This window comes from Manis pentadactyla, chromosome 13 (assembly GCF_030020395.1).
Source record: "Manis pentadactyla isolate mManPen7 chromosome 13, mManPen7.hap1, whole genome shotgun sequence".
NCBI lineage: Eukaryota > Metazoa > Chordata > Mammalia > Pholidota > Manidae > Manis > Manis pentadactyla.
Window position 1 is genome coordinate 62,681,303 of NC_080031.1, and position 19,564 is coordinate 62,700,866.

The window sequence follows — 19,564 nt, forward strand, 5'->3', positions numbered from 1 at the left end:
TACTCCCAAACTCATTCTATGAAGCTAACATCACCCTAATACCAAAACCAGGCAAAGACACCACCAAAAAAGAAAACTACAGACCAATATCCCTGATGAACGTAGACGCAAAAATACTCAACAAAATTTTAGCAAACCGAATTCAAAAATACATCAAAACCATCGTACACCATGACCAAGTGGGATTCATCCCAGGGATGCAAGGATGGCACAACATTCGAAAGTCCATCAATATCATCCACCACATCAACAAAAAGAAAGACAAAAACCACATGATCATCTCCATAGATGCTGAAAAAGCATTTGACAAAGTTCAACATCCATTCATGATAAAAACTCTCAGCAAAATGGGTACAGAGGGCAAATACCTCAACATAATAAAGGCCATCTATGAAAAACCCACAGCCAACATTATATTGAATAGCGAGAAGCTGAAAGCATTTCTGCTGAGATCGGGAACTAGACAGGGATGCCCACTCTCCCCACTGTTATTTAACATAGTACTGGAGGTCCTAGCCACGGCAATCAGACAAAACAAAAAAATACAAGGAATCCAGATTGGCAAAGAAGAAGTCAAACTGTCACTATTTGCAGATGACATGATACTGTACATAAAAAATCCAAAAGACTCCACCCCAGAACTACTAGAACTGATATCGGAATACAGCAAAGTTGCAGGATACAAAATCAACACACAGAAATCTGTGGCTTTCCTATATACCAAGAATGAACCAACAGAAAGAGAAATCAGGAAAACAACTCCATTCACAATTGCATCAAAAAAAATAAAATACCTAGGAATAAACCTAAGCAAAGAAGTGAAACACTTATATTCTGAAAACTACAAGTCACTCTTAAAAGAAATTAAAGGGGACACTAACAGATGGAAACGCATCCCATGCTCATGGCTAGGAAGAATTAATATCGTCAAAATGGCCATCCTGCCCAAAGCAATATACAGATTTGATGCAATCACTATGAAACTACCAGCAACATTCTTCAATGAACTGGAACAAATAATTCAAAAATTCATATGGAACCACCAAAGACCCCGAATAGCCAAAGCAATCCTGAGAAAGAAGAATAAAGTAGGGGGGATCTCACTCCCCAACTTCAAGCTCTATTATAAAGCCATAGTAATCAAGACAATTTGGTACTGGCACAAGAACAGAGCCACAGACCAATGGAACAGATTAGACAATCCAGACATTAACTCAGACATATATGGTCAATTAATATTTGATAAAGGAGCCATGGACATACAATGGCGAAATGACAGTCTCTTCAACAGATGGTGCTGGCAAAACTGGACAGCTACATGTAGGAGAATGAAACTGGACCATCGTCTAACCCCATATACAAAAGTAAACTCAAAATGGATCAAAGACCTGAATGTAAGTCATGAAACCATTAAACTCTTGGAAGAAAACATAGGCACAAACCTCTTAGACATAAACATGAGTGACCTCTTCTTGAACATATCTCCCCGGGCAAGGAAAACAACAGCAAAAATGAACAAGTGGGACTATATTAAGCTGAAAAGCTTCTGTACAGCAAAAGACACCATCAATAGAACAAAAAGGAACCCTACAGTATGGGAGAATATCTTTGAAAATGACACATCCGATAAAGGCTTGACGTCCAGAATATATAAAGAGCTCACACGCCTCAACAAACAAAAAACAAATAACCCAATTAAAAAATGGGCAAAGGAACTGAACAGACGGTTCTCCAAAAAAGAAATACAGATGGCCAACAGACACATCAAAAGATGCTCCACATCGCTAATTATCAGAGAAATGCAAATTAAAACTACAATGAGGTATCACCTCACACCAGTAAGGATGGCTGCCATCCAAAAGACAAACAACAACAAATGTTGGCGAGGCTGTGGAGAAAGGGGAACCCTCCTACACTGTTGGTGGGAATGTAAGTTAGTTCAACCATTGTGGAAAGCAGTATGGAGGTACATCAAAATGCTCAAAACAGACTTACCATTTGACCCAGGAATTGCACTCCTAGCAATTTACCCTAAGAATGCAGCAATCAAGTTTGAGAAAGACCAATGCACCCCTATGTTTATCGCAGCACTATTTACAATAGCCAAGAATTGGAAGCAACCTAAATGTCCATCGATAGATGAATGGATAAAGAAGAATGGTACATATACACAATGGAATACTACTCAGCCATAAGAAAAGGGCAAATCCAACCATTTGCAGCAACATGGTTGGAGTTGGAGGGTATTATGCTCAGTGAAACAAGCCAAGCAGAGAAAGAGAAATACCAAATGATTTCACTCATCTGTGGAATATAAGAACAAAGGAATAACTGAAGGAACAAAACAGCAGCAGAATCACAGAACTCAAGAATGGACTAACAGGTACCAAAGGGAAAGGGACTGGGGAGGATGGGTGGGTAGGGAGGGATAAGGGGGGCGGAGAAAAAGGGGGGTATTAAGATTAGCATCCAAAGGGAGGTGGGAGAAAGGGGAGGGCTGTACAACACAGAGAAGACAAGTAGTGATTCTACAACATTTTGCTACGCTGATGGACAGTGACTGTAAAGGAGTATATAGGGGGGACCTGGTATAGGGAAGAGCCAAGTAAACAAAGTATTCGTCATGTAAGTGTAGATTAATGATAAAAAAAAAAAAAAAGCAGTTCCTGTGTAGTGACCTCCAATGAGTTCTACACAATGATATAAAGGGCATATAAAAGTGCAGGCAAAGGGTCTGTTTGTGTTTATACAGAGGATCAAAGCCTAATTTGGCTTCCCAGAAAATGAACTAAGATACGATATGAAAAAGAACTTCCAACATCAGCACTCTCGGGAAGACTCATGACAGAATATGATCAGCAAAAAAAAAACCCCAACAAAGATCCACGCACTGCCACAGGTGTAGATGCACTCATCCCACCAGTTCCTGGACTTGCCATGGGAAGGATGAAGGAGATATCTAAGCTGGCCTGTGCATACAGTAAAACAACAAATTTGATTGGATCTATACTGTTGGAACTCAACCAAGAATTAGGAGAAGTGCAAATTGTAGCACTCCAAAATCTTACAACCACAGACTATTTATCGTTAAAAGAACATATGGGATATGAACAGTCCCCAGGAATGGGGTGTTCTAGTTTATCTGAATTCTCTCAGACTGTTTAAGTTCAGTCGGACAATATCCACCATATCATAGATAAGTTTTCACAAATGCCTAAGGTGCCTAACTGGTTTTCTTGGTTTCACTGGAGATGGCTGGTAATTACAGGTATGCTTTGGTTAGGTAACTATATTTCTATTATGTTAATGTGTGTGCACAATTTAATTAGTCGTTTAAAACCTATCCATGCTGAAGTTACTCTACAAGAAGATATGTCAAAGAAATAATCAATCTTCCCAGGTTTTCTTCTGCCTGCTACTTCTGTAGCTTTTCTTCTTCCTAACTAATCACAACCTTTAAATAGAACTCGTGCCACATGTCGAATTTACCGAGTATCATAATTCTTCCAAGTGGTAAAGACACCTCAAGACAAATGCTGGGCATAGAAGCCACAGGGCATAAATATGCAAAGAAGTAAAAAGCTAACCTTTTCAAACAATAAGGCTTCTCTCTCACTTACCAACTTCACGTTTCCCTGTATGGCACCGGAAGATGACTGGTTAGCCAGAGACGGGTAAGATTCCTCAAGGGAGGAACAACCTAAGACAGGCACAGTCGCAGGGGGCCATCTGGTGAGAAAATGGGGAGCAGCAGAGGTGAGGCTTAGAACCTCCCCCCTCATGTTCTGAGAGAAATCTTCTGCATACATGGATGTTTGTTGCCCTCGTCTAGCGCGGATTAACACATGGTCTACAGGCACACACCTGATCATCTACATTTGCTCTCTTGCAACACTAAACTCTGTTTTCTACCTTTATCTCGTATCTACCTACCACTTCAGCATTTTATTAAAAATAATAATAATAGAGAAATGTGGTATCCACATATAAATCAGGTTTAAAAATCAAATGAGTATTCATATTTGAACTGACTGTTTATAGTTCATAATGCATTAACAAAACCGAAAGCTTCTGTGATGACTGCCCTTGCACTGTTCACCATGTAACTTATTCACTATGTAAGAATTTGTACTCCATGTAAGAGTTTGTTCGTTATGCATCAGAAGATTGGAGACTGACGAAAATTAGGCTTGGGGTGGATTAATGATTGTGCATTGAGTATTGACCCCCCTATACAGAGATTTGTTGTGGTTAACAACTATTTGATCAATAAATATGAGAGATGCCCTCACAATATATATATATATATATATATATATATAAACACACTTCCAATTGTAAAATAAATAAGTAACCGGGATGTAATGTATAGCATAAGGAATATAGTCAAAATATTGTAACAACTTGGTATGGTGATACCTGGTACCTAGAAATATCATGTATATAAATGTTGAGTCGCTGTGTTGTACACCTGAAACTAATGTAATGCAATGCTGTTGTCAACTACCCTTCAATAAAAATAAATAAATAAATAAATAAATAAATAAATAAATAAATAAATAAAGCATGTTCTTTACGCTAATGTTTGATGAGTTTACTATTGTTCATTTTAAATGAAAATTAAAATATTTAAAAATATTTTATAACTTCTCGGTTTTGATTTCTAACATAGTGACAACTGATAAATACTACCTACAGAAAAAAAAAGCCCTCTTGGTGTCTTCAATAATTCTCCAGAAAATAAAGAGATGCTGAGACCATAAAGTTTGAGAACCACTGGCTCATAGCATAGACAATTTAAGCATCTTTAGAACACCTTCCAAAACTATTAGTTTTTTCATGGTACATATTTTTTAAAATTATTTTTTAAAAATATGTGAGTGACATACTAATCTTATAACACCAGTTCTTCCAAGCATTGCCACAGCACCTGTGAATGTTGAGAAAGCAGATTCTGTGACCAAGAGTATCTATAGTGTGTACAAATACATATAATAATCTTTAAAAGCTTCTGGGAATTCCATTTCTAGCAGCAAGACCATTCTATTGCAACCCTATACATACAAACACTGGAATAAAAATAACAAAAATCCTCTTAAATGCAAGTATACAAGTAAGGGAAATCCTCCCCTGGGCCTAAAGAAAAGAAGGGAAAATACAAAGTTCTGAGCTGATATCTATGTACTGGCTCATGGGCATTTGTCAAACTCAAATCCAAAGTTGTTCAGATTAAGTTGACTGTACAGGACAAAGTGCCTTGAGAGACAGGTAAGGCCTTGGAATGGAAACTTCTACATGAAGCTAACTCCATATAAGTGAGGGAGAGGGGATATCATTTCCCTTTCCCTCAACACAGATTGCTAAATCCTATGTATGGTGGTTAGAAATTCAAACTGCTCCATGGTGAAAGTTAATGGCCTAAAAACTTGTCTACATTGACCCAGACTCTGTTTAAATTTTAAAAAGCTTACCCTGAGAATATTCATACAGTTACGGTAACTAATTTATATTACCTTCATGTTCCAAGGAGACCAACTCAATAAATTAATTTAAATACCCCTAAAATATTTTGAATACAGATTGTATCTTGAGCAAGGCACCCTCTTCTCCTGATAATACAGGATTCCCACAGATAAAACAAATATTAAGAAATAAGAGCTCAAATACAACATTATATAAACTATGAAAAGTCATGAACAGGATTTAGCAAAACCAACAAACAGGACTAGAATAACAAAAACTTCAATAACAAAATTATTAGTTACAACTGTCTAAAAGTACACTTTAAATGATTGAGACCTAAAAGAAGAGACTGAAATCAAGAGGAAGGCTCAATATTACCAAAATGACCCATAACAGATGTAAGAAAGAATCAGATGGAATGTCTCAGAACACAAGAACTACTGAGACTTAAAAAAATCCTCAATAAATAAGTTAAACAGATTTAAATAGCATATCAAGAAAATACAGTTAGTATAAACAGAAATAAAGCCTAAAAAATTTACCTGAGGACAACAGAGAAAGACAAAGATGGATATGGATAAAGAATTAGAGATGTGGGAATCTGAACAAGAACCTGCTACCTAATTTTATTAGAATTTCCAGAGAGAATGGGTAGAAAGAATGGGGGTAAACATATTTGAGGAGATACTGCTAAGAGAATGCTATAGAATAAATAAAAGACACAAGTCCTCAGATTCAGGAAGCATGAAAAATACAAAGAAAGGACAAATGGAAATCAAGAACTAGACATTTTGGATGGATGAACAGACTGACAGATGATGGCAAGCAAGAAGGAGGGCAAGATGGGAGGGAGGAAGGACAGTTACCATAATGACTGCACAGAACAAAGAATTTAAAAAGATCTTAAAGCCACATAGATTACTTTAAAAGGAGTTCAAACTGATACTTGAATTCTCAAGAGCATCAGTGGTTGCCAGGGGCAAGTAAACTTTATCTACAATGTGCTGAAACAAGACAAAACAGAACCATGTACCCAAAATACTGGGATTCTATACTTGCTTAAAATACTTTTCTAAGAATGACGTTGAAATTAAAACATTTTCACACAAACAAAAACTCAAAGATCTGCCATCAGGAGATCTTCGCTAAAGGCAATTCTAATCAATATCACTTCAGTTAGCCAGGAAGTACTGTCAGAAGATAAATGTAGGTTACAAGAAAGAATGAAGAACTAATAAAATTATAAATATGTGGATAAGTCTAATTAAGCATTGACTGTAGAAAACCATAATAAAATCTTGTGGGTTTTAAAAATGAAATGAAAATTTTTAAATGATAATTGCCTACAGTCAGGACATGGTATGTGAAATGTTCTCAGGACCATGTATTCCTAAGAGCAGAAAAAACATCAACTTTAGACTTTGTTAAGTTATGGATACATGGTTACATTTCTAGGGTAAACACATCTCAAGCTCACTTGCTGAGTTCTCATCCTCTAACTGAAGGTGAAAATGTTGAAATTCTTCACAGTTTGAGGCTTCACATTTATTTTCTCTACATTCTCCCACCAAGTGTTATTCTCCAGTTACACACTATACACACACACTGTGCTTTCTTGATTCATCAAATGTTGATTAATTACTTTACTCTTGATTGATGACTATTAATGTTCTATTATATGTCTTTAGTGCAAATAGGATTCTCTTAGGCATATGCCTAGGAGTGGAATTAATGGTTACAGGTTATCCATGTGCCTGATTTAGGAAACACTGCCAAAGGTTTTCTGAAGTGGTTATACCAAATTTACATTCCCTCCTTAAATGTAAAAGGTTGCACATTCTTTCCAAAACTTGAAAATGTCAGACTTTTTATTTTATCAGTCTCACTGGTGGAAATTTCCTTGTGATCTGAATATACATCTCCCTTATTTCCAGTAAGGTTATTACTTAAAAAAAAAAATTCAGCCTTGATGTATTCTGTTCTAAAAATGGCTGATAGAGGTTTTTTCCCCCTATTTGGCATGTCTGCTTGCTTATTTGTTTCCTTTTCACTGCTACAGAGAAGTTGCTTTGATACTCTGGGTTCTAATACTTTGTTGGTTATATGTGTTGTGAATACTATGTATCACTAATTCCAAGATTCACATTATTTCACATTGTGGTATGTCTTAAAAACAATAACGTCTCACAATTAGAATTTACCACATTGTTTTATTTTTTTCCTCTTTGGTGGTATATAGAATAAGCGTATGTCAAGATCAGTGACAAGGAAGACACCTTAAAATCTGTAAAATATGCTATCTTCTGCCTAATAAAAGCTTGGTGTTTTTCTCCACTGTCCTTTTCATAGACAGAACATTTCAATACTAACGTAGTCAAATTCATCAAGTAATTTCCTTTATGGTTACCATTTTGGTGTCCTTTTAGAAAAATCTGTATCTCAATAATACAAGATTTTCTAAATTTTGTTTTCTAAGTTTTTAAAAATCTAAATCATATGGGATTCATTTCAACTTTTCTCCATGTGAATAACTGTCTTAACATAATGTGCCTCCTCTCCTAGTGTTCCGCCTTATTTATCAATTTCACCACTATCTTATTTATCATATACTATATCTGGGTATCTGATAGATGAGTTCCACCCCCACATTTTTCTGAGGCCTTTGCTGCTCCATATACTATTTAGAATCAGTCTGTCAATTTTCCTGCAAAATTCCTGTTAGAACTTTTTTTTTTTTGCATGAAACAATAAGCATTTATTTAACCTGTGAGACGAAGAGCCATCTGGTTGGTTAGCTGGGACCCTGTTAGAACTTTAATGGAAACACTTTGTATCAATAGATAAGTTTGAGGGACACTGTATATCACCTTTAGTCTCAGACCATGAACACAGTTTATGTCTTCATTGAGTTATGTCACCTTTATTGAATTGCAAGAGAGCTCAATAATTTTCTCCATATGTTTTATGTATTTATTATTAGATATATCTCAAAGAATTTAATTTTTTCCATATATACTTAATAGAATTTTTGAATTAAATGTCTTACTGCCAATTGCTGGTATATAAAATGTAATTGGTTATTGAATATGGATTTGGTATCTAACCACCTAACTCTCCTGTTAATCTCAATAATTTAATTTCATATTTTCTGTGGTTTTTAAAATGTAGAAAATCATAATATCCACTTCATTTTAAGGCCTAAAATTTCCAGCACATTGTTAAATATAATAGTGATAATATAATCATTTCTTTGTCTCTAATTTGAAGAGGAATGCTTTTAATGCTTCAGTATTCTTAAAAATCCTTATTTATGCATATTTAGTAAACACTCTTAACAGGGTTAATGAAGTTCTTTCTTTGTCTTATTTTGCCAAGAGCTTTTATCATGAATGTGCTTTGAATTGCATGAAAAACATTTTCTTTATCCGCTGTGATGATCATATGGCTTTTAGCTTTGAACTGGATTACAGTTACATTTTATGTTTTTTTCTAATGTTAAACTACTCCTACATTTATGGAATAAATCTGGAATAATCTTACCTGGTTATTTTAAAAATACATTATGAGATAATATCTGTTAATATTTTAGTATTATCTCAATTTTTTCCTGAGTGGAATAACATTAATTTTCTTTCTTACATTGACCTTTTCAGGATTTGGTAAGAAATTTATATGGTTTTAATTCATCCTTTTCTATTCTCTAAAATAGTCTGTATAATTCTGGAATGATCTGCTCTTTGGGACTTTTAGTAGAAATCACCTGCAAAATCATCACAGCTTGGTATTTTCTTGGAAAGATTTTAAAGAATTGGTTCCATTTCTTTCATTGTTTATGGATGATATTGACAATTTTTTGGTCTGGTCTCTCAGCTAGAAATGGTCAACTACAATAATTTGGGTTTGTTAAACCAGTTTGTTGCTCCTTCTATATATTTTTATATCATGATAAAAATATCTATTTTTTAATTTAACCCCACAGTCTAAAGACTTGAAACCACCATGTTTCTTTATTCCTTCTCAATAAGTCATGGGGAGTAAATAGTTACTAGAAAGTATAGCTTTTTTATGGTTTCTGTAACAAATTATCATACACTTAATTACTTAAAACACCCAAATTGATGACCTTACAATTCTCTCCATTAGAAGTGTGGCCCAGATCTCCTGGGCTAAAATGAAGGCGTCACAGGGCTGACTAGCTCCCTTCTGGAAGCTCTAGAACAGAATCCATTTCCTTGCCCTTTTTTTTTTTGGTTCCATAGGCTGCCTGTGTATATTTACTTGGGTCCCCCTCCCTCCAGCTTCAAAACCAGTATTCATGAGTCAGATCCTTCTCCCATCACATCTCTCTGTGTGTGTTTGCAGTCATCACATCTCTCTGACTCTGAACTCTTCTGCTTTCCTCTTCCGCTTTTGAGGACCCTTGTGATTAGCACAGGATAATCTCCCTATATTAAGGTCAGTTGATTGGTGGCCTAAATTCCACTTGCAACCCTCACTTCCCTGTGCTGTGCAGTCTAACATATTTCCACATCATGGGGTTTAAGACATGGGCAATTTTGCTGACCATTATTCTGCCTGCCACAGAAAGTAGGGGAACTTCACTAGCAATACTGACAAGATAAATAGTTGCCACTTGAATCTGGAATGATGCTTTATTTCTCCTGAAATTTAAGGATTCCGTGATAGTTCATCCAACCTAAGATTGAATTAAACTATGACACAATTCTAACAAGCAACTGATTACAAAATGAATCTCAATTTCAGAAATGTTATAAGATGAATATCCAGATCAGAATTAATATTTTGTTGATTAAAACATTTAATAGCATTTTCTTCCAGTATCTATATACTTACCTACCAATCTCTCAAACCATCTAAGCAACTAAAACAACAGGCAGAAGTATGACTGAGAGGATGGCAAAAAAATTGTTACCTTTTACCCTCTAAATATCTTTTCAACTATGAGCTAAATAAACATGTACAAAATATCAACTGAAGCATTCATTCATAATATTCCATAACAATGATATGGCTCAAATCATTTAACATGTACATATCTTTTGCGTCAGCAAATGAGCAGAGTATCCTATTGTTTCAAAATTAAAATGCTGGTAAATAAATGTTATTTCCAAGTATGTATTTGTCATTTCATTATATATTTTAATTTGTACAATTTTATTCTATGACTTCATTCAAAGATATTTTTCTCACCTTTAGTTTTCTAGTTGTATTGTCCTCTACTATAAGAACATATCATGTTACAAAGGAAAACTGACTTTCATTATAACAAGAGGCTCTGAGGCAGAGGCCAGCATCACACTGACTGACAGAGATGCTGGGCAAATTTGTCATCAACCTGAGGGGAATAAAAGAATGTGACACAAACCATTGCTTGCTCAGTACCAAGTGTCACAATTTCACAATATCTGTGAGGTCAATAATACAGCCTCTCTTGTACAGGTGAGGCATACAGACTGTGAATGTGTTAGAGCATATGCCCACACTTACGTAGTTAATAAACAGTAGACCTGATTTAAATCTAGATGTCTGACTTCAAAATCCAAGTTCTGCTCTATTTCAGAGTTCTCTTCATCTATAAAGTAATAACGTGAATAAAACTAGAAAGTTCAAATTTTGAAGGAATTAAATGTGCTGATGTCTATGACACTGTTGCTCAAACACAATGCACAGTGTAAGTCATACCACTGCAAAATACAGGCATTCCTTTTGATTTATAATTCAGGTTAGTAACATACATTTAAAGCTTTTAACTGCTGTCCTTCCCTTCTCTATACCGAGGAGAGAAAAGTTAAGAAAAAGATGACTGAAGAAAAGCATCTGATGCAACCCACAGTACTACATGAGATTTAAAAATGTTTACTAATAAACACTTTATTGATTTAAGCCCCATGTCTCTTGTTTTGTTATACTAGAGATTGAGAACTGTTAAGATAACCAATAAGCCACATGTACCTTTTTAATTTTTGGAAAGAGTCACAGAGCAGTTTACCAACACCCTCCGCGATGCCTTTTTTTAACAAATGTCTTTCCAAATCCTATCAATGTACAATCTCTAATAAAAGGGGAAATGATTACTATTGCCCTGTATTGTTTCTTATAAATGAATACATGAGTATCAGGAAAGATCTCTGCCTCAGGCTTCAAGTTAGAGAAATAAAAGCCTTAAATGGGCTTAAATAATAAGGATATTTACTGGCTTACACATTCAGAAGCCCAGAGGTTAGACAAGGTTGGAGGGATGCAGTAATTTTGCAATGTCATTAAGGAGACAGGTACCCTTCATCTCTCCATTCTGCAGTGTATGAGTCTGGCTTCACCTGAAGGTTGTTTTCCTTTATGATTATACTGATCAGGGTTGCATCTTGCCTTGTTCACACACATGAACAAGCTCTAATTATGAAAAATGCTCCTTTCTTAGTTTAATTAGACAAACATGAGTGACAGATCACATGTACCAACCACTGCAATGTCATCTGCCTCCCAGGTTAGGCCTAAAGTCCTGAAATCTATATGACACTGTGGCTGCACAATGGTAGATGCGTGGACAATGAGGTGGCAACCGCAATGCCTATTTTTAACAAATGTCTTTCCAAATCCTATCAATGTACAATCTCTAAGCATAAGCATGTGGTTAGTGTGATGGTATTTTTTGTTGAGGGTAAAGATCATGGTGAAGAGACTATTCTTTCTTGGTTGTTATAGCTTTTCATTTTACCTATCCTGAAGAACTATTTCAGATTTTTACTCTGCTCAACACTAAATAGGAAAAAGACACTTGTATCATATTTGGGGTGAGAAAAAAAAAAACTTCCATAAGATACAAAGGGGGGAAACAAGGATTTAGTGATGCCAAATGTGATCTAAAGCATCTAAACACAAAAAATACAGAGAGATTTCAGGAAGGGTATTGGACTGTCCACATCCTATGCTACAATATTTAAAACCAATTTTTTTCAAGCCCTTTATGGACAGGAGAACAGAGCTGGGGACTAAATATATCATTCTCCAGACGAACTCTACCTACTGATTGTTCAAACACACCAAGTTACTTCATTATTCAAATGAGTTCTAAACCAGAAAATAAGTTTCATAGATAATATATGCCATGTACATGTACGCTATTTTCAATTACCAGATTTAGGAAAGTATGAAACATAGTCATAATAAAAAGAAACTGGCTCGCCTCTTGTTAGTACTTGCTTCCTTAGTCTGCACATCCATGCTGTAAAGAGGTGATGAGTGAGCGTAATTGTGGAAGACCCTGCCTGGGTGGCTGAGTTCTCTCAGGGGCTTAGAAGGAGCAAGAATTGATGGGTCTATATTAAAGATGGCTTTAGGAGCAACACAGTTGTTTTAAGTGGAGGGAAATTTTGAGACAAGCTTTATTAGTAATCAAAAGCTTTCATAGTTAGGTTAATGAAAATTATGTATCAAGATTTAATTTCTGGAGATTTAGGGAAGAAGAGGAGAAGAGAACTGCAGAAAGCAGCTAAGTTAACATTAGGAATACCATCGCTAAATCAACTCAGCTTTTCCTGAGGTGTCCAGCTTGTTTTATGTTTATAACCCCTTCTGAACCAAACATTCCTTTGAATTCATCATCATGTGCTTTCAACTATTATAACTAACTTTCACTTAGTATCTTAGATCTAAATCATCTTAGGTTGATGGAACTAGTAAGAGTTATTTTTTTAAAGACCCATACCATTTATTCTATTTCTACCCCTATTTTTGTTTACGTAACAAAGAAGAAATGATGCCTCAAAGATGGTAAAATTAAAATACTATTACCCTATAGAAATGAACCTTATATGGTATGTCAAAACTAGATTATGACTATTAAATATACCTTCCTAATACCTTATTATTTACAGCTATATGATTTAAAACTATATATAGTTACATATTTTATATGTAGTTCATATTTATCTATCTAGATATATATGTGGAAAGGTATATTTATATAGATGCATTTATATTAGCATATATGGTACCATTCTCTCAAAATTAAAAACTGTGGTTTAACGGATTCCATTAGCTATATGGTTATGTTTTAGAATTTTAGATATCCAAGGACAAAATACAGAAAATTTGCTACTTTATGTAAAGAGAATCCCATTTGTCAGGCAACTTAGATGAACTTCCTTTGATATAGTCTACAAAGAACCTCAAGCATATATAACTCAAAAGCAAATCCATTAGCCTGTAAAAGGTCAATCATATTGTCATTAATATATTTTGCTTTAGTTTACCAATAATAATAGAATTTTATTGAACCCATGTGTATATCTCTGGAAAAATAGCAAAAAAGAACTCATGTAATTCTAAAGCATTGATTAAAGTTTTCCACCATATACAGTGTATACGTCTAAGCTGTTTCATTAATAACTGAAGTGATAACACATGATTAAAAAGATAGGTTGAATATACATCTTTGACATTCTAAAAATATTCCATTAAAACTAGCATTCTCAAATAATTTCCTATATTTAAAAAGCTGACATATTCAACATTCCCAGAACTCCTCAGAGTGTAAAAATTTTAAGGTGTACTTACCAACAGTATCACATGGTTCATCTTTGTGTACACAGAAGTCTTTCCTAGAAAGAAAAGTAGACAACTGAAGTAAAAATAAAATTTTCCATAAACGATAGATTATGAATCATATTTAATAGTTACATGAATAACTGAACCACACCCTTTTTCTCCAGGTACTTAGTAAAACTGAAAATGACTATTTTTAATTCTAAGAAAACGTTAGACTAATATTTTTATGATACATTTTTATCTGAAATAATACTGAAAAATGTTGCCCTATTTCATAGCTAACATTTCAAAAATGAAATTTCATCTTGTTTTGAATTTTACAGTATTCCATTTTTTTTATTACAAAAAAAATAGTGTCTGGTGTTGAGATATGACTTTCTTCTTGAAAAATATTGTAATATCTCTACTTCACGTGACACAAATGACTTCCAGATTGAAGATTTAAACGTAAGAAATACATTTTAAAAGGACATAACATTTTATACCATCAATTGGCAAGAATTTTAGAAGACTGATAATAAACATTTTAATAATGGCATAAGAAAATAATTATTTTTACATAGCCGGGATCTAACCATGAATAATATTATACAATTTGCTCATTATTTGACTGTGAGATCTTGGAGAGCATTCTATACAAGTTAGGAGCTTTAGAGGCAAACTATATGAAAGTAAAACTTTATCTGCCTTTTACTATTATGTAATCTTAGGCAACTTAATTACCCATTTGTGCCTCAGTAACCTCATCTAAAAAATAGAAGTAATGATGACATTTACATACCACATAAGTTTATCATACAGATTAGATTATTTAACACATATAAAACATTTAAGATACAGGTTCAGTGTGTGGGCTGAATGAGTTAACACCTAAAAGTCATTTAAAATAATGCCAGCCACATGGTAGCCTCTCAAAAGCTACTTGATATTTTTGTTGTTTCTTGTTACTGCTAGTCCTGTACCATAAATTAAGCAGTTTCCTATCGATGAGCATTTAGGTTCTGCAGAATTTTACTATTACAAACAATATTGCAATTAGTCTTTGGGTGCGTATGAGAGAAAATTGAAAAAAAAAAGTAGTAGAAAACCTCTTTGAAGAAAAATTGCTGAAAACTTCCCCAGTCTGGGGAAGGAAACAGACACCCAGATTTGGGAAGCACAGAGAGCCTCTAACAAAAAGAACCCCAGGAACATAACAACAGACATATAACAATTAAAACAGCAAACATTAGGAATAAAGAGAGGGTATTGAGAGCATATATAGAGACAAAAAAATTACTTACAAAGGGCAATCAGCAGACTTCTCAGCAGAAAATTTACAGGCCAGAAGGAAGAGGTATAAAATATTTAATGTACTGAAATGGAAACACCTCCAACCAAGAATCCTCTACCAGCAAGGTTATCACTCAGAACTGAAGGAGAGATTAAAAGTTTCCCAGATAAACAAAAGTGAAAAGAATTTACCACCATTAAACTGGCCATACAGGATATGTTAAAGGGGCTTCTGTACATGAAAATGTTCTTAAACCTAAATATCTTTCATCAGTGAAAATAAATCCACACTAAAGGTAGTAAACCAATTGCTAAGTAAGTGAAGTTTAAAAAAAATAGTAGTAAAATCAACTATACATAAAATCTGTCAAGGGATCCACAAAAAATCCAGATTATGACATCTAATATGTATAGATGCAAGAGAAGAATAAAAAACAAGTAATTTTAGACTGTTAGAGTGACAAAATACAGACTGTTAGATATTTAGGAAACTATCTATGGTAACCACAAATCTAAAGCCTATAATACATAAACAAAAAAATTTTTTTAAAGGAATCCAGTCACAACACTAAAAACCATCGAATAAGAGAAGAGTATAAAAGAGGAAGAAAGGATCAGAGAGGAACTACAGAAACAACCAGAAATCAATTTAAAAAATGGCAATAAATACATACCTATTAATAACTATCTTAAATGTAAATGAACTGAATCCACCAATCAAAACACACAGGGCACAGAATGGATGAAGAAACAAGACCCATCTATATGCTGCCTACATATAGATGCGAAAATAAATAAGAGACTCATTTCAGACTCAAAGACATACACAGACTGAAAGTGAAGGGATGGAAAAAGATATTTCATGCAAATAATGAGAAAAAAGCAGGAGTAGCAGTACCTGTATAAGAAAAAGTACATTTCAAAGAAAATAACAAGGGACAAAGAGGTACATTACATAATGATAAAGGGGTCAGCCCAACAAGAGTGTATAACCATTATAAATATCTATGCACCCACATAGGAGCATCTAAATATGTAAAACAAATGCGAAGAGAAAAATAGACTGCAACTCAATCATACTAGGGACTTCAAAACACCAATCACATCAATGGACAGACCAACCAGACAGAAAATAAATAAGGAAACAGAGGCACTGAACAACACACAAGATCAGATGGACTGAACAGATATCTACAGAACATTCTACCCAAAAGCAGTGAGATATGTATTTTTTCTTAAGTGCACATGGAACATTTTCTAGAATAGATCACAATTAGGACACAAAAAGAGCCTCAATAAATTCAAAAAGACTGAAACTGGATCAAGCATCTTTCAGATCACAGTGGTATGAAACTAGAAATTAATTTCTTGAAGAAAAAAAACCCCACAAACACATGGAGGCTAAAAAAGATGCTTCTAAATAATCAATGGATCAAAGAGGAAATCAAACAATACATGGAGATAAATGAAAACAAAAATACAACAGTTCAAAACATACAATGCCACAACAGCAATTTTAAGAGGGAAATATATAGCAATACAGGCCTGCATCAAGAAAGAACAACAATCCCAAATAAACAGTCTAAATTCACAAGAAACTAGAAAATGAAGAACAAATGAAACCCAAAGTTAGTAGAAGGAGGGACATAATAAAGATTAGAGAAGAAATAAATAAAATAGGAAAGAATAAAAATAGAATAATATCAATGAAACCAAAAGCTGGTTCATTGAGAAGATAAAGAGAAACCCTTAGCCAAGAAAAAAAAATAGGACACAAATAAACACAATAAGAAATGAAAAAGGAATTGTTACAGCTGACGCAGAAATACAACAAATTACAAGAGAATTCTTTGAAAAATTATATGCCAATAAATTTGACACCCTATAAAAAATGGACTAATTTCTAGAGAAGTACAACCTTCCAGGACTGACCCAGGGAAAAGCAGAAAATCTTAACAGATCAATTTCCAGTAATGAAACTGAATTGGTAAAAAAGAAACTCCCAACACAGAAAAGTCTATTATCAGCTGGCTTCTCTACTGCATTCTACCAAACACTTAAAGAAGAGCTAATACCCATCCTTCCTAAAATATTCCAAAAGGTAGATGAGGAGGAAATACTTCCAAATTAATTCTATGAGGCCAGCAGCTGTCTAATGTCAAAACCAGACAAAGAAACTACAAAAAAAGAAAATTACATACCAATATCCATGATAAACACAAATGCAAAAATCCTCAACAAAATATTACCAATCCAAATTAAAAAATACATCAAAAGATCAGCCATCACAACTTTATTCCAGGGATGCAAGGACAGTACAACATTTATATATCAATCAATGTGAAACACATTCACAATAACAAAAAGGATAAAAACTACACAATTTCAATAAATACTGAAAAAGCATTTGGCAAAATTCAACTTCCATTCATAATAAAAACTCTCAACAAAATGTGAATAGAGGAATACACCTCAACATAATAAATGCCATATACAACAAACCCACAGCTAACATCATATTCAATGGCAAAAAGCTGAAAACTTTTCCTCAAAGATCAGGAACAAAACAAGGATGTCTACTTTCACCATTTTTATTCTACATAGTAGTGGAGGTCCTAGCCACAGTGATCAGACAAGATAAAGAGATAAAGGCATCCAAATCAGTAAGGAAGAAGAAAAACTGTCACTATTTGCACATGACATAACTTAAAGACTCCATCAAAAAATATTAGAACTAATAATTGGATCCAGCAAAGTTGCAGGATACAAAATTAATACACAGAAATCTGTTTCATTCTTATATACTAACAATGAACTAGCACAAAGAGAAATCAGAAAAGCAATTCCATTTACAATGCATCAAAAATAAAATACCTAGGAGTAAACCTAACCAAGAAGGTGACAGACCTGTACTCTGAAAACTCTAGGACATTTAGGAGAGAAATTAAGGAAGACACTAATACATTGAAATCTATCTCATGCTCATGGATAGAAAGGACTAATACTTTCAAAACAGCCATGCTTCCCAAAGCAACTTATACATTTAATGCAATTGCTATCAAGATACCAATGGCATTTTTCAGTGAACTAGAGCAAATAATCCCAAAATTCATATGGAACTACAAAGACCCCAAATAGCCAAAATAATCCTGAGAAAGAACAAAGCTGGGGGTATTATGCTCTCTGATTTCAAGCTATACCAGAAAGCTACAGTAATCCAAACAGTATGGGACTGGCATAAGAACAGACCCATAGATCAATGGAACAGATTAGAGAGCTCGGATATAAACCCACACATTTATTGTCAATTAATATACAATTAAGGAGCCATGAATATACAATGGGGAAAAGACAATCTCTTCAGTATCTGGTGTTGGGAAAACTGGACAGCTATAAGCAAATGAAATTGGATTACTCCCTAATCCCATGCACGAAAGTAAACTTGGAATGGATCAAAGACCTAAATATAAGATATGAAACCATAAAACTCTTAGAAGAAAACATAGGCAAAAATCTCTTGAACATAAGCATGAACAATTTTTTCCTCAATGCATCTCCTTGGGCAAGGGAAATGAAATAAAAAATGAACAAGTGGGAGTACATCAAACTAAATAGCTTCTGTACAGCAAAGGACACCATCTGCAGAACAAAAAGACAACTTACAGTATGGGAGAATATATTTATAAATGATTTATCTGATAAGAGGTTAACATCCAAAATATATAAAGAACTCATATTCCCAACACCAAAAAAACAATAATCCAATTTAAAAAATGGTGGAGGACCTAAACAGACAATTCTCCAGAGAAGAAATACAGAATCTAACAGGCACAAGAAAAGATGCTCCCTGTGGCTAATAATCAGGGAAATGCAAATCAAAACCACAATGAGATATCACCTCACACAAGTCCAAATGGCCACTATCCAAAAGACAAGGAATAACAAATGTTGTCAAGGATGTGGAGAAAACAGAACCATCCTACACTGTTGGAAGGAATACTAATTGGTTCAGTCACTGTGGAAAGCAGCATAGAGGTTCCTCAAAAAAAAGAAAGAAAGAAAGAAATACCATATGACCCAGTAATTCCACTTCTAGGAATTTACCCAAAGAAAACAAAATTCCTGATTCAAAAAGATATATGTTTATTGCTGCATTATTTACAATAACAAAGATACGGAAGCAACAAAAATGTCCATCAATAGATGAATGGATAAAGAACAGGTGGTACATATATACAATGGAATATTATTTGGTCACAAG

At 34.2% G+C, this 19,564-nt stretch overlaps 1 protein-coding gene across 1 annotated transcript in view; it reads right to left on the reverse strand.

Annotated features, from left to right (window-relative positions):
- ADAMTS19 (ADAM metallopeptidase with thrombospondin type 1 motif 19) overlaps positions 1-19,564 on the reverse strand; it is a 257,477-nt gene that overhangs the window by 177,307 nt on the left and 60,606 nt on the right. The window contains exon 7 of the mRNA XM_036902596.2: positions 14,041-14,084. Within this exon, the coding sequence (XP_036758491.2) occupies positions 14,041-14,084 (44 nt within the window). The remainder of the gene's footprint in view (positions 1-14,040; positions 14,085-19,564) is intronic.